Source organism: Neolamprologus brichardi, chromosome 20 (genome assembly GCF_056152115.1).
Source record: "Neolamprologus brichardi isolate AB-2024 chromosome 20, ASM5615211v1, whole genome shotgun sequence".
Taxonomy (NCBI): Eukaryota; Metazoa; Chordata; class Actinopteri; order Cichliformes; family Cichlidae; genus Neolamprologus; species Neolamprologus brichardi.
This window is the reverse complement of record NC_142123.1, coordinates 25674505-25696222: the sequence shown is the minus strand read 5'-3', so window position 1 is coordinate 25696222 and position 21718 is coordinate 25674505. Positions and strand designations below refer to the sequence as shown.

General features: G+C 39.1%; 3 protein-coding genes across 4 annotated transcripts; 1 reads left to right on the top strand and 2 right to left on the bottom strand.

The window, feature by feature from the left end:
* Positions 1-30: 30 nt before the first annotated feature.
* Positions 31-6021, bottom strand: LOC102784448 (calcium-independent phospholipase A2-gamma-like). 2 transcript variants are annotated; one of them, XM_006794206.3, is made up of 9 exons: positions 5852-6021; positions 3671-5106; positions 3384-3536; positions 3144-3301; positions 2549-2643; positions 2281-2452; positions 2126-2183; positions 1777-1971; positions 31-914 (listed from the first exon to the last, which is right to left on the bottom strand). In XM_006794206.3, the coding sequence occupies exons 2-9, from the start codon at positions 5021-5023 to the stop codon at positions 456-458; spliced, it is 2643 nt and encodes an 880-aa protein (XP_006794269.2). In that variant the 5' UTR covers positions 5024-5106; positions 5852-6021; the 3' UTR covers positions 31-455. The 2 variants fall into 2 exon arrangements, with proteins under 2 accessions (XP_006794269.2, XP_006794270.2); XM_006794207.3 differs by having other exon boundaries at positions 3671-4285.
* A 1407-nt stretch (positions 6022-7428) lies between these two features.
* LOC102784920 (uncharacterized) lies at positions 7429-9680 on the bottom strand. Its single transcript, XM_006794208.3, has 3 exons — positions 9452-9680; positions 7944-8132; positions 7429-7853 (listed from the first exon to the last, which is right to left on the bottom strand). The coding sequence occupies exons 1-3, from the start codon at positions 9581-9583 to the stop codon at positions 7659-7661; spliced, it is 516 nt and encodes a 171-aa protein (XP_006794271.1). The 5' UTR covers positions 9584-9680; the 3' UTR covers positions 7429-7658.
* Positions 9681-15563: 5883 nt separating this feature from the next.
* slc16a7 (solute carrier family 16 member 7) lies at positions 15564-18616 on the top strand. The gene is made up of 5 exons (XM_006794209.3): positions 15564-15645; positions 15760-15990; positions 16142-16285; positions 17056-17916; positions 18038-18616. Exons 2-5 carry the CDS (start codon positions 15774-15776, stop codon positions 18259-18261), a joined length of 1446 nt encoding a protein of 481 aa, XP_006794272.2. The 5' UTR covers positions 15564-15645; positions 15760-15773; the 3' UTR covers positions 18262-18616.
* The last annotated feature ends 3102 nt before the right edge of the window (positions 18617-21718 follow it).

Genomic DNA, 21718 nt, shown 5'->3' with positions numbered 1-21718 from the left:
GTAATCTGAAAAATAAAACCCCGAAGAGTAGCATTTAATATGTTTAATGAAACATAGACTCTTAAATAAATATTCTTTGATTTTCAAAGACAGAAAGACCTATAGTGAACTATATTTATACATTAGGCATTTTTTAAAAAGTGCTTGATGCACTTTTTAAAAAATGCTTGTGAGCATTTGTTCTGTCTAGGTCATAAAGTCAAAAGAAAATATATCAAAAGATCAGACAAAAACACACAAAACCCCTGCACATTTGAACTGCTTAGCAAAGCTCAGATGATGAGCTTTTGGTTGCCTCACATAAACTCAAAATCATGACATATACCACAAGCCAAAAAACGAAATTTTGTCAAACAGCGTTTATATCATGGATGTTGCCTTTAAAGTGTTTCTGTTATGTGTGCTTCTATGCATATGATATACATCTCTTTGTAGACATCTTTTATCTCACCTTCTCACATAAATCTCTGTTTCATCTCCCAGGCCCTCTCACTGAACCAGTCCTTAGTTCTCCTAATAACTGAGCGTTCTGCTGAAAGCACTAAACAAAGTCTGGCCAGTTTTGGCTGGTTTCTCTCCAGATAGTTCTGTGTGTCTCTCTGCAGCTGGTCCAAGGCCTGTGGCCGGTTCTCATCAAGCGACACATCAGAGCTCAGCATGGGGTTGAAGCGGAAGTAGACATCTGGGGCCAGCAGGTCATCTAAAAGGGTGTGAACCCCTTCAGTGTCAGTGGCACTGCAGATTAGATTGCTGATTTTGGCCCTCAGGCTCGTGGAGGTAGCAGGTCCCTTCTTAGCACTGTCATAGCGACCTGTGCCCAGGGACAGCACACATTGGAAGTCCTGGTTTGGCCACAGCAAATGGCTTTCATGGACAGCCACGGCACAGGGATTGTTCAGGGTGATTCCACCATCCTAATAAGACACAAATTAATCTATAAAGCCAAGAAATGAGCATTTTGTTCAAATCAAACCTGCACAAAAAAGCTTAAGAAAAAAAAGTCTGAATGATTAGAACTCCTTTAAAGTAAAACAAATACAATATCAACAGAGGTTCTTATATTTTTGATTTAAGTATTGTAGAAAAGTATTAAGGTGTGAGTGATAGGAAAGGGAGCGACTGGCATTTTTCTTTTTTCCTGAACGGAATGTGATATGTTGAATTTTTGTATGGAATTTGTATGCAACCAAAGACTGTTTATAAAGGATGACCATAGTGTGTTGACATCACTGAAAAACTCCTACAACGATGCTTTTATACTGTTTAACACTTGTTTGGAGCTTTTTTGCACATAAGGTCTTGTAAACCAACTCCATTAATGCTATTTCACTTACGTTCTTACACTGAAGATTGTTTATTCATTTGTTACAGCTATCAGACTGTTGCTCTGTACTGGCACATATCTTAAGCTGAGGTATCTGTTTTGCATTGGCAATGCAAAAAGCTGTTGTTGAGGCTTCAAAAGAGGACTTTATGGACAAATAGGTGATGCCTTGGTGGCTACCACATCTATTATGTGTGTGCCTGCATCATCGCTGCAATTCACCAATTTTTGTGTTCACTTCATTGACTGTCATTAGAAAAAAGATTAATGTCTAACAATTGCCACTAGTTATTGGGGTGTTTTATTTATTAATGTTTTTTTTTTCTTAAAGCAAAAAGTAAGGTTAACCTTCACCCCCTTCATAGTCCCTCAGTTAATCACATTTTTATTTCGCCTATTCCCATTTGAGACAAAACAAGGAGATGTCAACATTGGAAACTGTCATTAACAACCTGGTGAATGTCATTTTCTAAGGTAAACTCCTGGAAGTATCCTGGGGCGGCTGACGATGCCCTCACTGCCTGCCACATCTGGTAGCCTGAGCCTCCTGCGTAACGGCTGAGAGAACCTGGTTTGTGGTTATAGTTGCGGAAGACAAAAGCCTTAGGGCTGGTACCCCAGTTTACCACTGTGCTGACTGCAGAAACCTGAGCAGATACCAACAAAACCAATTGTTAAAGCTGTGCAAGCTCCAGTTTTTAAGCTGGAATCAAAACATGGAGTCTCACCACAGCGGGGTGCTCCAATACAGCAGCTTGGAAGTCCTGCTATTGGTGTTCTGTGAAAGTGCAATATTCTTACCTTGGGACTGAAGAAATCTCTGGCTGTTTTAATAAGTACTCTATCACCTAGCTTCTCTCTAATGAGAATGAAAACAAGCAGTGTCTTATTAACTTGTTAAAAATTTACTCCTTTGAAGGACTGAAGCACATTTAATGTGTCTCTTATGTGCAAACCGGAGTATCGTCTCCCAGGTCTCAGTGTTATAGTAAGAATGGCTCCAGCCCATCTTCACAGTACCAACCAGCGGGTTTTGCCGGAATACTTCAGAACCAAAACGACGATACATGTCAGCACACTCTTCTATAGAAAAATGGGCCAAACCCAACATGAAGGCTAGGACAGCACCTTCAACAAACAGATGCGGAGACATGCATTTTAAATAGAGTTGCAGATTCAGACAGGGATGCATTAAAATGTTAGTCTTAGTTTACTATATGTCACCTGTGCTCACTCCACAGATGTAGTCGAACAGCTGGTGAATCTTTTTGCCTGTTTGATCCTCCAACAGCTTTAATATCTGAAGAGGCACAACACCTCTGAAAAATGCAAAGAAAAAGGAAAACATAAACCCCCAGAAATATGAACACATTAGCATAGTCATACACAGAACCAGTGGATACCATCAGACGCAGCTTAACCTTTATATACTGTTTGGCTCAAATTAAACCCATTTTGACATTTAACGAAAATGAAAAATATTTGTAGTTTGTACAGGTGCTTCAAATTTTTCTGCACAGAGGCTGTACCAGGTCAGATTTCACCTATATGTATTCAGATGGATTTTAGCCTAACCGACATGGATCAAATCAAAGAAAAGGGTGGTTTTGAATGATAGAGTTCAAGGAGGTACTTTACCACTTCACATACAAGGAATACCTGTGATCCACAGTCCAAAGATATACATGCTAGGTTAACTTGTAATTCTGAATTGACCATGAATGTTAGATAGTTAAGGTGCTTAATGTATACTAAACAAAATGAATGTGTAGTTAAAGTTGTTTTGAGTGCTTAATGATCTATTTTTTCTTACATTTACCTTGTTCCACCACCATCAATTGAGAGGACTCTTATGCCACGGCCTTTGACTGGATCCGCATATCCGATAAGAGCCAAAGTTTCTCTTAAGGCAGCCTGAAGTTCCTGGTTATGTTCATAGTTCTTCCGTTGTCTCAGCATTGAAACTGCAATTTTCTCCTGGAAACAAAATCACGTTTTAAATTCAATAAGGTTAAAACAACTGTTAAATATAAGTATTTGTGTTTAATTCTCAACAGACCTTCCAGATTAAGGCTTTGCATGAGGGGTAGTGGATAAGGTGTTCATTGAGTGCTTCTACGCAGTCAGTCAGAGCTTCTGGAGTAGAAGCCAGTCTCAGGCTATCAGTGAACACACATGTCCTTTCATCTGCTTGTTTCCTATTCAAGACAAGCTGACAAACAAGCAGAATCGCATCAAAGTTCATTTTTATGTATTTTAGCTTCTTAGCAATGAGAGCAGATTTTTATCTTACTTAGTTCATCGGGGCATTAACTGGGAATTAATGAAAATGTTACTTTAACTCACCTTTTTATTTAATACTGCCTGCGGGGCAGGGATGGCAGTTTTGGAGTTGCTTTTTCGATAAACACCCAGCAGTTCTGGAATGGTACTTGTGGGGTTGCAGAGGTAATCCATAAAAGATACACTCTTCAGTCTCTTGGGGGACTTTTGGGATTCAGTGTCCTCATTCAATCCACTTTGACCCTTGAAATACTGATTGATGTGTTGGGATGTTTGATAATAGTTCTCACTGATTTTAGTTGTATTACAGCTGCTGTGGAAACTGCCTGCAGCTCCTGGGGTGATAGATTCTTCTTGCTTCAGCTGTGAACTGGCACTGTGAGTTTGTGAGGTGGATTGTGTTAAAAGGTGTTTCTTGTAAGTCCAATCCTTCTCTACGAGAGGTTGTTCTTTCGTATTCTGAGCTTCATCAGTTACTTTGGCACCAAAGTATTTATTAATGTGCCTTGCAAAGTGAAGGTATCCTTCCTCCCAGGTACTGGAGTTACTGTTGGGTTCCAGTGCTGCCTTTACTTTAGACTGTTTACCTCTGATTTGTATTTTTCGTCTCTTCTCCCTTCTGTTTGTCTCTTTGGAAGGAGGCTCCAAATTCTCCCGTTTTTGAACTTTTGCCAAACCCTGAGAGAAAAATGTGTTAATGTGATGAGCAACATAATTGTAACCCTCACCAAATCTTGTCGTGAGAGAGCTGATGTGAAATAACTGCAGTCCAGATGTTTCTTGAGTTGAATGACTTGTTACAGAGTCCCACTGTTTGTCTTTACATTTCAAGGTCTGTGTTGTGCCTTTGCTTTCAGGTATATTTTCCTCTGTGGCTGCTTGCTGACTTTGACTAATCCTCTGTGACCTGCAAGCATACTCTGGAGTAGACATGACAACACTGGCATTTTCAGACAGACTTAAATCTTCTTTTCTTTTGAAATAAATGTTAATGTGTCTGGACAATTGATTAAATGATTGACCAAGACACCCTCCAACCGAACTTAAAAGAGAATTGTTCTGAGCCTCGTCAAAAATCCCAACTGGAGCTTTGGCTTTGAAGACATCCTTATTAGAAGATGAATAAAAACGGACAGCCTGAGGATGTCTCGCCTTTTCTGTAAGGTCTCTAAGGAGACTATAAAAGGTAGAGCTTGTATTGCTGTGCTTTACTTTTTTAAAAGTGGCTTTTGTTGCAAACCTGGAAGGTTGAGGAGGTGACAGCTGTAAATATCTATGTAGGTCAAGGCAGAGTGGTGCTTTAGTCAGACCATGGTCCTTTCTGAGAAGGTTCATTGTATATTTGTATTTGCTGTACAATTTCAATGTCCTGTTCACACAACATGAACACAATTTTGTGCTCAGGTAGCGACCCATGTTGTCTTGATGAGCAGCACTCAGTCAAAGCCTAAATATCACTCAGCACTGAGTCAGGCTGCAGTGGCATATTCAGCAGGAATCTGGAAAAGTCAACAAAACATTTGAACAACAACTAAGTCAACTCTACACAATGATGACGCTCTGTGGCTGCAGGAGCGTGTTAGACAAAATGTTTACATGACACATGATATTGACATGTTGAGCTTTAGTAGTCATACATGATCAGAAACTTTGCTAATTATAACTAAAAGAAGTGAAGCTCATGATAGTTTCATCATTTTTACTTGTAAATCTAATTATGGGAAAGTTGTGACTCAAAGATGAAATATTAATACTAGGGATAAAATTATTGCATTCATGTTTCCAAAGCTTGTCTGCGCTGATGACATGCACATAAACAACTATAAACAACTGACCGATCAAACTACAGGCATCATGTTTTACAATAGCCTGGTGCCTTTCTTTCCTTATGCTGTCTCCACAAGAATGTAACATGAAACCCCCAAGCCAGAAAAAAGCGTGGCCTATAAATAACTCTCTATGGTGTATCTGTACTTCCATATTTCCATTTTGACAACACACACACGGCTTTGCCTGTAGTTAATCTCTTATCCTTATTAATAATGGTGGAATGGTTAATACCATGTAAAATGAAGTGTATGCACTGAGGTGGCTATACAAACTAAAAGGCAGACAGCTCGGGTATGCAATAATCAAACATCGACATAGGTTAAAGTCTTCCACTTAAGCAAGGAGAGGTCACGAATGACAGAAAATGTAACCTTGACAGAATATGTGTTGAAAGCGTACACACTAAAGATTTACCTGAAACATAACACCAAGTTTTCCTGTCTTCACAATTCCTCTTCGTGCAGATGCCTGCTCTCTAAAATCCAGAACAGCAGTTTTGACAGACTGTCAGAGTCGCTTTTTTTTTGCTGTGTTTTGACACTTGATTCAATCCTTCCTACACGCAGGACTTTAATCTCATTTGCTGGGCTGGGCTGGGGGTGTGTATGGGGGGTGCGAACTGGCTTGGCCAGTGTTCAATAAGACACACAGGCTTAAGGTCATGTGTTGTCACTGCTGACAAGCACAAGTCTAAAATTAGGGATGGGGTGACAGCTTAAGGTCTCAGTGAACTCATGTTGGGTGCTTTAAACATCACCACACATCACACACACCAAACAGACAGAGCTGTGACTCATCACCGCAAACAGCACTCCAATTCTTAGAAGCTGTGCCCAAGCTGGAAGGTACATGTGATGCAAACAACTGGAAGTCTGCAGTTGTAAATGGATATTATGAAGTGTGCTCATGTTTTAAATTAGAGCCTGAATGTATGGTTTAAATGGGCCAATGTTATTCAGCAAAAACAATTAAATATGTGCTTATGTGACCTTGTGTCATGTTCCTTCTTTGCAGCTGTGCCCAAGGAGGCAGAAGCAAGTCCCCTACCTAGAGCGTTCGATCCCTGGCGTGTATGTCCAAGTATCCTTGGGCAAAATACTGAACCCCAAATTGCCCCCCAGTGGAGCACGAGTGTGTTTGTGAATTTTATGCAAATTGCTTAGGCATGTTTGAATGGGTGAATGAAGCTTGTAGCAAGAAAACAGTTCGAATGCTCAAATTGAGCAAGTAAGAAGAAAAAAGTGCCATACAAGTAAATTCCATTTGACATTTACGCTGTAACCAACAGTGTTTTATAAACACCTTTGTCCTATAGCAGGATCTCATGTAATCTTTAACCAGCACGTGCTGTTCTACACGGCTGTTTATTTTTGGTGAAACATAAGAGGAGGAGCTCACGTGTTTCTCTCCAGCACACAGACACTGACGTTACTTTCAAAACAATAGTCACAAAAAAGAAATAAATAATCAGAGAGCTTCAGTAGTTTTGATTTTTTTTTTGTTGTTAAACAAATCCACTAAATTTGACATTTCTGCTCGTATTTGTTCTTCTGGCTATGATCTGATCAGTTTGCTAAAATTCAGCACAATTTCTAAAGAACGATTTCACTCTCGCAGACTTACAATGACATCTAGTGGCAGATTCTTGACAGTTTGGTTCTTAATCGGCTTTGAATGAACCGCTGTGCATGACAGGAAATTGATCATATTCCGCTTCAGTGACTTTGAGTCTTATCTCTGCACCGTGTATATGATGAATACATGACAGTCCTTTACAGAACACACAATCCTTTCTGTCAAGAATGATTCTTTCTATGTACAGCGAAGCTTTTTTCTTTTTTAAAAATCTGTTTCCATAGCCACTATCTTCGGTCTGACTGCCACCTCCCCAGTGATTTTATTAGAAGTAACATTGGACCAATCTGCTGATACGAATACACACCAGAGGAAGAATAAAAATCATGACAAAATGCTGTTATCAGTCAAAAACAGATTTTCAAACTGTATTTAATGAAACCTGTACATTCAGAAATATTTCTTTGAATACATTCATCTTCAGCTCTATTTTACAGTTGTAATTTTATCTCTGCATCATTGTTGTTATTTTAAATTACTTTAGGTGAACTACATAACCAACATAACCATTTTTTACAGGATTATCCGCATGATATTTATGCAGTTCTTCATATATTTACATTACTTATAAAACAGTGCTGGAGCGTCAGGGTATTTTCTTTTCACAGCGTCCTGTCGTGCACTCCTCTCCACGTCCGGTCCACTTTAAGCGGTTCCTGGCAAAGATGTCATAGGATTTGACCATCAATGGTCTCATGGGTGACCACATCATAAAGCGACCCAACCAGCCGAGGCCTATGGCGCTATACATGACTGCAAATGCTGGGACTCCGCTGTGAACCTGGTAACACACAGCATGAAGGTGCATAATACAACACTTAGGTTAAACTGCATATTGTGAGGTTCATTAAAATCTTGGTTAAATAATCACCTTGTCTTTCTTATCAATCACGTGCATTTCCTTCATGGCCATCTCATAGGTGATATCCTTGTATTTTGTTCCATCATAACCTGGCAGAGCGATATCAATGAAATGTACTTTCTCAGGCCGGTTTCTCTGCAGAAACTGGAGGAAACGGATCTCAGTCACACATATTGGACAAAGCCCATCATACAGAACCTGGAAAAGAGTGGAGAACAGACATTTACATGAGGAATTGTCTGATATTTTATCCCTAATTTTCTAAAATTCAGTTAAACTTGAAGGATATCAATCCTGTTGGGAGGCATAAACCCTTGTGGATTCATTTAACCTGCTTTGGTGCAAATGAAAGTACAACAGTTGTATTGGAGAAGCAGCAAAATGGTGAGACCGTTGCTCTCCCCATATCGATATAATGATATTTCTCTTTCCTTTTTGCTAGTTTCCTCGTCTCTACTGGTAGCGTTAGATGGTACTTGCAGCCCATTTAGGTTGCACAGGTAGTTCCATATACTAACATGCCATCACAAGATGGTTTACAGTCTCGGTCTCAGCACAGGAGAGTGGAGGGCATATAGGAGACGGGCTGTTACACAAGAAGAGCTGGACAGGGTTGCATAAGGGCAGCACTAACTGCGCCTTTGTTCGAGGGGGAACAGAGCACTTGAGAATGACCTACTTGTGCCAGCTTTTGATCAAACTGTAAGAAGAATCAGTCTCCACGTGCATGACATGAGGGCCTGACCTTGCAGCTCAACTGAGTTTACCAAAGAAAAGCAGAACTGGCAGGTCCACCGCTGGACCCCATTCTCTTCACAAATAAATGCAGGTTCACACTGAACACATGTGACTGACATGAGAAATCATAATCTTTTTTCAAAAAGACATGTTAACCTTGATGAGATTACCTCATTAATAGTCATTACATCAAAGACCCTGACTAATTTGAATTTAGCCCAGGAAAACTTCCATCAACTAAAAATTGAGTTGGGTATTGCCACAGCGTTGTCTTAAGTTTCGGTTTTGTTTTTAAAGCCCTGTCAGATTATTATTTTATTATTATCATAATCATGTATTATTCTCAGAGACGAATCCCCCCTTCACATCGGAATTATTTGTGATAATTAAGGATATAGCTTGACCTCTACTGGATATGATAGCACTGATAATTTGATTCATGTTTGAGATTTTAAAAACCAAAATGTTCAAGACACATTAAAACATAACAACGTTCAAAGTGCAACTTTCATTTTGCTGAGCTGGCACAGATACTACCACACAGTGAGGACAAGGTCAAAAATGAGTCTTACATTTGAAGTTTTACACATGTAAAATAAGCTTTTTGAAATCGTAAGCCTGGTTTTATATAATTTTACATTATACTGCCAAATTTCAACCAGTAAGGCGGAATCATTTACTTTACAGGCTTTACGTATTAACCAGTATATTATCCTCAAAACGGTTTACCCGTTTTACACATGTTTAGCAGAAACAGAGAGACAGTGGGAGCAACTCACCCTGACACCAGCAGACTCAGAACTGAAGGTGCGATGCTGATGTTTGCAGAGCACAGATGTTACTCTTGAATTTACACAACTGGGCAATCTGGCTAAACCCGAAGTCAAACATGTTCTCACTTTTGAAAACATCTGAAGCTACAAATGGCTGCACAGCTCTAACTTGCACTGGAATCAACCTGACTTTTCCCCAGCTAACAACCAGATTATAAAAGCGCTTGAATAACTCTTGAATAACTTCTTCTTCCCCCTTTGAGGCAATCTAGGGTTTGTTTTATTATCGCCATCTAGTGGACTGGAGTGCGAGAAGTTCCCTGACTTACGAACAGACAAACAGAAATGCTGAGTATTTATTTACATTTCCACATTTCATGTTTTTGTACGTTTAATTTTCAGTTTAATTTTTTTATTTTATTTTTATACACATCTAATCAGCCAATTGAACAGGCTTTAGAATTGGGAAAAAAGAGATTTTAGTGACTTTGCAGGTATCCAGATGGCTGGTCTGAAACTGCTTGGATCACACAACCATAAAGAGAATGGTCAAAAAAAGAGAAATATCCAGTGAGCACCAGTTTTCCGAGTGAAAACTTGATTGATAAAGTTGATGCCAGAGCTGCTTTGAGCCAAAATGAAGCATTTCAAATAATGACTGATTACAACCAAGGCATGGAGAAGAGCATGTCTAAATGCTCAACAAGTTAAAGATTGAAGCAGATGGGTTAGAGCTGCAGATGACAACACCAGGTGCCAGTTGTGAAAGATAAGGACAGGAAAGGGATGCTACAGTTTGAACATCTTTACCAAACTTGACACACTTTGAGACCTTTAGTACCAACTGACCAAACTGGTTTCTCTCGCACACTGTCCAGATCTTAAGCCAACAGAGCGTATTTGGGATGCGGTAGAACCGGAGATTCACATCATGTTTGTGCAACATCATATCTGCTGCAACTGTGTGATGCTAACATACTTTTATACACTAAAATCTCAGAGGAATGTTTCCAGCACCTTTGTATGATCTATGCACGCAGTTCTGAAAGAAAAAAGTGGTCCAACGCGTACCTAATGAAGTGGCTAGTGAGGATATGTCAGCTGTTTAATTTCCTTAAATTCTAATCCATAAATTGTAATTATTATCCTCTCAGTTGAATTTTATGTAGTGTTTGTTGTACTTCTTTCAAAACATGCAGTTTGCAGTCTCAATAGCTGATTAATAAGGAGGTTGAATTGGAGCACATTATCGCTCAGCGTCTACACATCTTTAAATAACTCATGAAAGAAAAAACAGAGCTCACAGCACCTCTAAAAGATACACCAATAATCCATACCGGATTAATTTGCTAATTTCGATACTGAAAGCTGGAAATTTGAATAGAATACAAAGGTTGCGAGATTAGTTATTAGAAGCAAATACACATTTGAACAGAGCTGAATTTTTTTTCTGTACAGATCTAATTTGTCTGTGCGTGTAAAATATTGTGAGATCTGCAGTAGGGCCAAAAATTATTCCATAACAAGCCTTAAGTACACATACATATATATATATATATATATATATATATATATATATATATATATATATAAAATATTTCTTTCAATAGAGCTGAAGCATAAAAACTAGGGATTATGTGCTAAGCTGAAAGAATATCCAGTGACTACATCAATTTAAACAACTCATCATTTTAAGAAAATAAAAAGAGACCAATTATTTCCAGCATTCACATTCAGCAACCACATGGCCCAACACTGCCGACATTGAATTTGTAGCCAGCACTCTGTTTTTCACAACATGTACAAAACACAGTTTTTAAGTTAATTAATTTTTACTTAATCAAAGCGTATGGACAAACCCTAAAATTAAGAAAGCCTTCCTAATATTGTATAAGTCCCTTCCACATGTACTGTAAAAACAGCTCTGGTGATCTAGTTAGATTGGCACGAAGTTCCAAGCATTTTTTTTTCAGTTAGCCCTGCTGAGGGAGACCCCTGCCATCGGGGGGTGCCATTGTATTGGGGGCATGCTCTTGGTAGCTAGTCTATGCCAAAAGTGACATCAAAACATAAATCCCTACGGTGGCCCTGAGAGGCCAAACAGACTGCAACTTCAGAAAACACTTGCAAAAAGAAAAATGCTGCAAAAAGAAAAACACTTGCAAAAAGAAAAACGCTGCAAAAAGAAAAATGCTGCAAAAAGAAAAACGCTGCAAAAAGAAAAATGCTGCAAAAGCACACACAACACAACGGAAATGTTTCTGGGGAGACAATAACCGGACGGACCAGTTGCACGAACCAAAACATGCTAACAAGTGCACTGGGACTGGGAGACACTTCAAAGAAGTGGAAGCGGAGCGGCTAAAGAGTAAACTTTCAAAAGTAAGTTCTGAATATTATGTCACTTATTTATGTGCAAATGTTTAATAATGAAGAACATTAAAACATTACTGTTGGCCACACGCCGGCAAAGTTATGTGACATTAGCGATGTTTGTACTTTCAGCGTTTACTTTGTTTTAAAGCCTTTACTCTATACGCCGTTAGATAGTCAACATTAATCTTACAGAGAATCTGATGATTTTGTGGATAATTAAAGTCAGTCATATATCCACAAACACAACAAGCTGTAAGTCAGTGATGCTGCTCGGTTTGCAGTCCTGAATATCACGGCACCAGCAGGATTCACTGCACTGTTAATGTTAGCTCTGTTATATTGCTGCCTCTGTTCGGTGGTGTCGAGCCAAACGGACTTTAACGTGTGTTTGAACGAGCTGACGGTTCACTCGTTAAGCTGAAAGAAAGATGCTTTAATCACAGGAGTCACACATGTGTCCACTGTACTATCTGGGAACTCTTCTTGTTTAGCACTCGTAATAACACAAACACTAAATCCTCCTTCTCTTGTGCTGTTTTGTAGCAGTGTATACACCTGAGACTGTCACCTGTCTGTCTGTCCTGCACTCTCTCTCTGTTTCTTTCTCTCTGATTGTGGACCAAAAGTATGAACATTTATTTATAAGTTACACTTGTGTTTGAATCCTGCAGCTTATCACACATTTGATTTCCATGTGTCACAACTGCAAGTGTCCAGAGTGAGGACAAACTGAGGGACCCACTGCTGCACATCATCTGTGAGGCTTTGCACCCCTGATGATCCACCAGGACAAACTCAGCAGTGTGTGAGGAAGAGGAGGAGGAAGAGCTAGCAGCAGCTGACAGATGGAGAGAATAGACAGACTGTTCCCTGTTTGTGAAGGACTGCTAGAAAAGTTTAGAATAACTAATTGTCTGTCCTCAATCAGTCTTATTAGGTAATGTTCAAATAATTTGATCATTCCAGTGTTTTCAGTGTGGGAGAAAGTACTCGGGGCCTTCAAGTTACACACTATGAAAGGCAGCAACAAGTTTAATGTTCAGAAACCTAAAGTATGTATCAGCAGCAGAATGGACCTAAAAATAAATGTTTGTTTCAGTTCTATGAAGCTTTGAGTATTTTGGATTAGTAGCACTGCTGTGTTTGTTGCATCATATTGTAATTGTTTATATGCTTTATATATTCTGAGGTAAGTTGATCTATAGTGTTACATCATATTCTATAAGGATGTTATGTGTTTGGATACTTTCTGCCCAGTTTGACCCATTTAACAGAAGTCAGCCTGTTTAAGGCTCTGATATCTATTCTGTATGACTTAAAGCAGTTATGACATGGTCTGATTTTCTCACCCAATAAAGGAATATTTCTTATATCAGTCTACTCTTCATTCTATCAGAAACAGTTATCACAGCTCGTACATTTGCTTCTTCCACACATATACAGTGTTGGGAAGGTTACTTTTAAAATGTATTCCATTACAGAATACATGCCCCAAAATGTATTCTGTAACGTATTCCGTTACGTTACTCAATGAGAGTAACGTATTCTGAATACTTTGGATTACTTAATATATTATCATGCTGTTTACAACTACATGAATGTACTATTGCTGTGATTTATTACTGTTACTGAAGGTCTGCCGCTCCGAACCGTAGTAAAGGGACCTCTGGCTAATACGGTGGGTTCTGTGTCGGGCTCGTAGCCGAAAACTAGCTTTACTTTGTTGTCTGGGTCAACTTTGCTTGCGAGAGACAGAGAGAGGCATTGAAAGGCTGCTCCAACGGAACTTATTGTTTTTGCAGGAAAACAGGAACACGGTGTACAGTCGAGTCTTAATAGCTTACTTACAACTGGGCTCGTCAGGCACTCTTCTTGGCTGCAGTGGTTCTTATTATATTTACATGCTTCCAGCTCCCGTTTTTGCTCGATGACAGCTCATACTTTTCCTTCTTCTCCCTCCCTCGCTCACAGACACATAACGTGTATGGCACGTCTCCCTGCAGCACGGACTACGCTGCCTATGATGCTACATTCTTTAGAGCTATACCGGTAGCATTCTGCCTATTAGCTTAGCACAACAACAACAAAAAGGCCTCTCTCACCCAGGAAACAGGCAGAGAGAGAGCGTCACCCTGTAACCATGGCAACCGTAACGCTGCCACCTGGAACAACAGAACGTAGCTGTCAAACAAAACCCAAACAGGCCTGACCCGCGACAATATGAAACAGGGAAGTACCGCAGTGTAATCCATTTATTTCAACAAAGTAACTGTATTCTAAATACCACCTTTTTAAACGGTAACTGTAACGGAATACAGTTACTCATATTTTGTATTTTAAATACCTAACGGCGGTACATGTATTCCGTTACTCCCCAACACTGCACATATATAAGCATTGAGCCAAATTTAGTAATGCCAACATATTAAAAGAACAATATTTGTCTCTTATATATAATACATCTATATATACACTGTCACAGATACTTGTCTTTAAGTGAAGATTTAAGGTGATAGGAAATATAAATAAATGCAACTTGAATCTTTACTGAAGCTCAGTGTTTAGCACAGAGTTCATGTTCACTGCTGTAATAACTAATAATGATTAATATAATATTGGCCATATTATATTTACATTACCAAAGTGAGATGACTTTAGTCTCATGAACAACATTAGCTAATTGTTATTTACTAGCTAATCTTAAATGACTGTTCAGTACAGAAATGAAGCCCAACAATCATGTTTTACAGTCCTGTGGTCTCAGCCCCAGATACCTACCAAATCACACAAAGCTCATGTAGAAACAAATGTACAAAATATGTTCTCCTTCATTTCTGTCAAACAAAGCTGTATGAAATGTTTCCAGCTGTTAGTATCATGGTTGCTAGGCAACCTGGGCAGCGCAACGGAGGCTAGACCGTCCCATCTCACAAGCCTACAAGCCTCGCACTTCCAGCCTCACCGGTCTTTGAGTACGCGGCCCTTGAGGACCGTTAAGGCTGCTTACTTTAAGGCTGCAGACCCTGAATTGGGAAACAGTCCCTGAATTGGGATACAGCCATACATACATGTTTTGGTTCGTGCAACTGGTCCGTCCGGTTATTGTCTCCCCAGAAACATTTTCGTTGTCTTTTTTCCTATTTCCGTTGTGCTTTGTGTGCTTTTGCAGCGTTTTTCTTTTTGCAGCATTTTTCTTTTTGCAGCGTTTTTCTTTTTGCAGCATTTTTCTTTTTGCAAGTGTTTTTCTTTTTGCAGCATTTTCTTTTTGCAAGTGTTTTTCTTTTTGCAGCATTTTTCTTTTTGCAAGTGTTTTCTGAAGTTGCAGTCCGTTTGGCCTCTCAGGGCCACCGTAAATCCCAGCTTTAAAGGTTTCCCAAAAGAGCATGGAGCACAAACAAGATGATCATTAATCAATGAATCACTCAGTGATTAAACATTGTGGCTGATCAGTATTTATCAACGACTATATTTTAGTCATTTTGACCAACCCACCTGCAGTGCACAAACACATAGGAGTAGGCAAACACTGCTACATGAGTTCAAAGGGCCTCGGCAGTAAAACCAATGTATGTCTATGAAAGGGTCGTATGTTAAAAGAAACATATTTTAGCAGTTGAATTACACTTTCTATGAGCATTTATTGTCATGAATATCTAGTGCTGGGCTATTGCTCTATTTTGTATGGCCACTCTCATATTTTGCCTGACAGCACACGTGATGAGATCAAAGAGCTTCCAGCAGAGTGAACTCTGTCCCAGTGCAAGACTGTGTCACATGGACTGAGTTCATAGACTTTGCGATACAGTTTCAAGGACTTGGCAGAGGTGAGGTCTTGTGAAACTTATAATGGATGCAAAATATGTGAATCTAACTCTTTCTTTGAAAAGTTGCACTTGTTTATTTTCTGTTCACTTATTTTTGCTGTTTCCACTTTCTAGCCGGAGAATTGAACATGCCCCCCGCAGCAGCAACCAATCTAGGCTACACCCCACCAGACGGAGGCTGGGGCTGGGCTGTCGTCTTCGGCGCTTTCATCTCCATAGGATTCTCGTATGCCTTTCCCAAGTCCCTCACCATCTATTTCAAGGAGATTCAGGAATATTTTTCAGTTTCCTACAGTGAGATTGCCTGGGTGTCCTCAGTCATGCTTGCTTCTATGTATGCAGGAGGTTAGTGGCCGTCATACTTCACGTATTGACAAATGTATTAAAATAAAATTGGCACATTCCCAAGCAGCGTATCCCATGACCGGATTTGTCAAGCAAATTCTGTCCCTCAGAACGTTGCCAAAAATGTAAGATATTTCTCTCCTGTGTGCAGGCCCTGTCAGCAGTATACTGGTCAATCGCTATGGCAGCAGACCTGTGGTTATAGTTGGCGGGGTCATGGTTTGCACTGGCATGGCTCTTGCTTCTTTTGGAACTAATATAATACATCTGTACCTCTGTGTTGGAGTAATTGGAGGTAAATTATGTTTCCTTTTTTTGTTAACAGTCAGATAGGCTAGTCCAACAATTAAAAAAACTACCCTTTAAAACGATTCACTTTCTTACAGTGCACATGTTCAATTCAGTTTTGTGTTATTTTTCTGGTATAGCTGTTGCTGTCCTTTATAATGTTTGCTTTATGATACCTGGTTGTAACTGGACTGCACTGAAGGAAGGAGTGGTTGTGTTGTAACGCTCATTCAGTTTTTTACTAATAGGATCAATCCACAGGGATTGTTTATGTCCCAGTGTAAAGCAAGAGTTGGTCGTTCAGTGCAGCGAGTACAATGACCCTTATGATATAATATAAGTTATAATCCCCTCTTACAACATCAAAGCAATGTTTAGACTTGGGTAAAACCTGTTTTGTTTTCATAATGTCCTGTTAATTCAAGTGCATTTAGAACATCCACACATGCACTTGTGCAGGCAAGACCACATGATCATTTTACTAACTGAGAGCAAATAAACCTCTCAGACTTTAAACCTAATCTTTAATCTAGTAGCGCTGCACCAGTCAGAAATGTACAGAAAAGAAATGCCCAAACCATGTGACTAGTTATACATTTTTTTCTTCTGTAAACAAATCATCACCGATATAAAACTAATGTCACAGATAATAATAAGAGGTGCATTCAACTGCCTAAAAGTACTTTTTTAACTGATACTTTAGGCACTTTATTCAAAATATTCTAAAGGGAATAATTCATAAATTACTGTGTGTAATTTTAACCTTATTTTTAACAGGTTTTGGTCTCGCCTTCAACTTGCAGCCCTCCCTGACGATCATAGGCACTTACTTCCACGTCAAAAGGCCCATTGCCAATGGACTCGCTATGACTGGAAGTCCGGTTATTCTCTCCACTCTGGCTCCCCTCAATCAGTTTTTGTTTGATTCCTTTGGTTGGAGGGGGAGCTTCCTCATCCTGGGATCCATTGTTTTGAACTGCTGTGTAGCTGGTGCTTTGATGAGACCAGTCAACAAAAGCATACAACCGAAAACAATAGATGAGTCATCAAAGTGTGAAAGTGAAGCTGAGGAACACGCTGCTGCTGAAGACACTAGTACCCATGCCGATAACCTTCAGACTGAAGATCAAAGTGAGAGCAAGGGTCACAGCTTTGTGCAGAAATTCATAGATGTCTCACTTTTCAGACACAGGGGCTTCCTCATTTATCTAATTGGTAATGTGGTCATGTTTTTTGCCTTTTTTGCACCTGTGGTTTTCATGGCTCCATATGCCAAACATCAAGGGATTGATGAATATTCAGCAGCTTTCTTGCTCTCCATTTTTGCTCTGGCGGACATGTTCATTAGACCGACAACTGGCTTAGTTGGCAACACCAAGTGGATTAGGCCAAGAATACAGTATTTTTTCAGTTTTGCTGTTACATATAATGGCGTATGTCACCTAATGTGCCCTCTGGCGTCTGGCTATACAGGCCTACTTGTATATGCTGTCTTCTTTGGTTTGGCATTTGGGATGGTTTCTGCACTCCTTTTTGAAGTTCTAATGGACCTTGTTGGAGCTCCTCGTTTCTCCACTGCTGTTGGACTTGTCACCATTATTGATTGTGGGCCAGTGCTTCTGGGACCTCCAATGGCAGGTTTGTGGTGTTTTTTTTCTTCTCTTTTTTTCATTGAATTGTGATTTTGATTATACACATAAGCAAAGTATAGAAATTTCCAAGATGGAATTACTAACAGATTATGTGTGTTCTCTTTCAGGTGCTTTGGTTGATTATTTTGGTGATTACAAATACATATATTATGCATGCGGTGTATTCATGGTGGTTTCTGGCATATTTTTCTTCTTTATGCATTACTACAACTATAAAAAACTGGATGAGGAGCACAGGAAGAGCAAAGCAATGGAGACAAGGAATTCTGACGAGGCAGTACAACTAAAAATGAACCAGGCTGATAGAACGATGAATGAAACAGATGAATGAAACAGATGAATGAAACAGATGAATGAACTTGCTGACTATGACTTTATTTCAGTGGATGCATACAAAATGACATTGTAAAGGCTTTTTATGCAGTATGTAAACGTATATTGTGCCTTAAATAACATAGTTAGAGTAGTTAGACTTTTACATATTTGCAGATTCACATTTGTTATTTTGTAAATGCTCATATTATGTATATTATCATTATTACAGTGTGTGACATATGTAACTCTCACGGATTTGTTAATAAATCACCAGGAACTACCTCTATTACCCCTTATAATGTAATCCTTATGGCTTTATAAACTTAAGCAGTTCATTTGGTTTCTTCATCAATTAAATAATAATAAATCTTCTGACTCTTATTTCTGAATAATGTAAGAAAAGAATTCCAAACCCACATGCACTCACAGTTTAGTAACTGTGTTACTTATTACCACTAGATGGCACTGAACCCTATCACATGAAAACTGAGGCCACACACATCTTTTCCATTAAACTTCAATTAAACAGCAGGCATCCTCATGCCTCGGGCTCAGTTCTCTACAGCATCGCTTTCCATAATCTGGGTCATGACCCCCGGCCCAATGGGAAGATAGCTATTTTGAATAGTTTACAACATTTGCAACAGTAAAAACAAAATTTAGGTGTCTGTTGTGAAGACTGCAGTTTCTGACTTAAATAGCTTCCCTGAAATCCTTCTCACTCTAAGAAGGCGAAAGGAAAATTCATTCTTTATGTTCTAGTCTACAGTAAAACACATTTTGAGTGTCATGGGGATCTGTAAAAGTTGTTTCACTGCAGCATAGCTTCAGTGAAGTCATAAAAATTCAGTATGAAGTTATGGAAATATTTGAGAATTAACTTTTAAGTAAGTGTGGTGAACCCAATGTGCATTTAATAAGATTGGATTTGCAGGTGTGGCTGAGGAAATGAAACGCTTTACTTATCCTCACAGACATAAAAAAAAAAATGTATTGTGCATATAACACATTTAAGCTGTAGGTCAGACCTTTAGATATGTGAATGTGAATCTGCAATGAACATATACATTGCTGTCATATGGACAATCAAGACAGGTCAGCCCATTTCTCCATAGGTCAACCTTTCTCTGCACACACATCGTGATTTTAAACCCTTAGAATTCATCCTCAAGCACTAATGCAATACAAGATTCATGTGCAAGCCATAAAAAATGAACAATGCTATTATTACAGATGTATGCTTAAATGATCCATCCTCATCATGTGCCTGTAAGGTGCATATTGACTCCCTTCCTGGATGAACAAAAATTGCTCATGTGAGTGAATCAATACTTTAATGTATAGCGTAAAGTAATGTTACTTAAAAATCAGATAAACAGTGTAAATCCCTTTGTTATGGCTGAATGAACTTCTTTTTGGATTTTGGTATAATTTCAGTCAACTAGGCATCATTTGATCAGAGCCAGTTTGGGCAAAAGTAGCAACAATGAAAGTCTGATTGACTTTGGGTTGTTTTGATCCAGTTTTAATGGTATGCATTTGTTTTACTGGTGGACTCTTTGCATTATGCACGATGAGGACCTAAATTGATCTAAAGATTTTTTTCTACAGTAGAATTACAAATGAGCCAAACTGGTAAGATTATTAATTGTAGAGAAGTATTGAAAATGAAAAGTCTCAAAAGCATGTATCCATGTATCCACTGTATATACTGCATTTTCTCAGTGGCAGGGCATTTATTTATCTCAACTGCAGAAAGCAACACCACTACATCTGAGCCAGGCTTGCATCAGAAACAGGGTTTTCTTTCTAAGTCCTTCTGTTTGACAAGAGTAAGTGGTCATGATCACGTGACAAAGGCTTGTTTCAATTTGCTACCATTTGCTCCTCTTCAGTTGCTGCCTTATGCTGATTATACCATAGCAAGCGATGACTCACTCATTAGACAGCTGAATAAGATCACTCGAATACGACCACAAAATTGCTTTAATTTCCATACGTCTAAAAATATATTATACTGTGGTTTACATATGTTTTGATTTCTCGTGAATTAATTACAAATTTGATCTTTGTTGAGGAGTTTGTTTTTAAGGGTTATCATTTATTTTCTGTTTTTCTTTTTAAATGAATTTATATTTTTTATCAGTAACATGATAATTTTCATTCTATCTCTGTTTGTTATTTTCTCACCAGCACATTCATTTTGTGGTTTGTAAAATGGAAGATAACCAGGAATAAATTTTCATCACAATTACCCAGACCTCAAAGATACATTTTCAGTTGTCCTAATTTACCTGACTAATACTCCAAGTCCAAAATTATTTCTGTAACTTTAGTCCAGTTTTTGTCATTTTAAGTCATGTTTTTGTTCATAAGTTTAAAAAGTAAAGAATGACTCTATCTTGCTGCTAAGTAAAGAAGACAATATTTCACAAAGCGACACATTTCTTCTTAATACTGAACATGAATAATTTCCACTACTCTGAACATGACATTAAAAAGGGGAAAGAGCATATTATTAACAGTCATGTACATCTACAAAAACTGGAGTAAATACAATTTGAATCCAAACCATGGAGAAAATGATGGTACCAGTGGAGTATCAGTAGGATAGAATATCATAGAACATAATAGAATAGCCCCTTGTCATAGAGGTACATCAGAATTATGGGTATATACAAGACATGAGAATTATATACAAAAATAAGAGAACGGCACACAGAAACAATTTGAAAAGTGCTTGGAAGTAGTGCAAAGACAAGACTTGATCTGAATAGAGTCTGAATGTGAGTTGCCTGAATGATGGGGGTTACTCAGACCATGGCTCAGATTAGTGCAGTGGGTGGACAAGGATGTGGTGTGGGGGGATAGTGTTTATTGACACTCCAAATGGCAGAGGGAAGAAGCTGTTTGTGAGTCTAGAGGTGTGGGACCTGATTGACCTGAGGTGCTGACCAGAGGACAGCTGATCAAACAGGTGGCGGGTGGGGTGCAAGGCGTTCTTCTGAGACAGGAGGCTTTCACCAGGATGTTGATGTTGTGGGTCCAGATGAGCTGAGCTGAGATGTAGGTGCCCAGAAACCTGAAGGTAGACACGAATTCTACCCGTCCTCTGTTTATAATGAGTGGGGAATGAGTTATGAATTATTTTGTTTTAAGGACGTTCAGCTTCAGGTTATGTTCTGAGCAGCAGCAGGACAAGTTCTCTACCGCTGCCCTGTACACTGTATTATCTCCATTAGAGGTAAACCCAACCACCGTGTCACCGGCATACTTGACGATGACATTGGTTGGATGCATTGGTGTGCAGTAGGAGGGCGGAGAATACAGCCCAGCGAGATCTGGTGCTGAGTGACGGGGGGCTGAGTTGGACTGACTGAGGTCGGTTGGTGAGGAAGTTTTTGATCCAGTAGCAGGTGGCAGGGGGGATCTGACGGTGGTCCAGTTTGGTGGTGAGGATGTCTGGTATAATG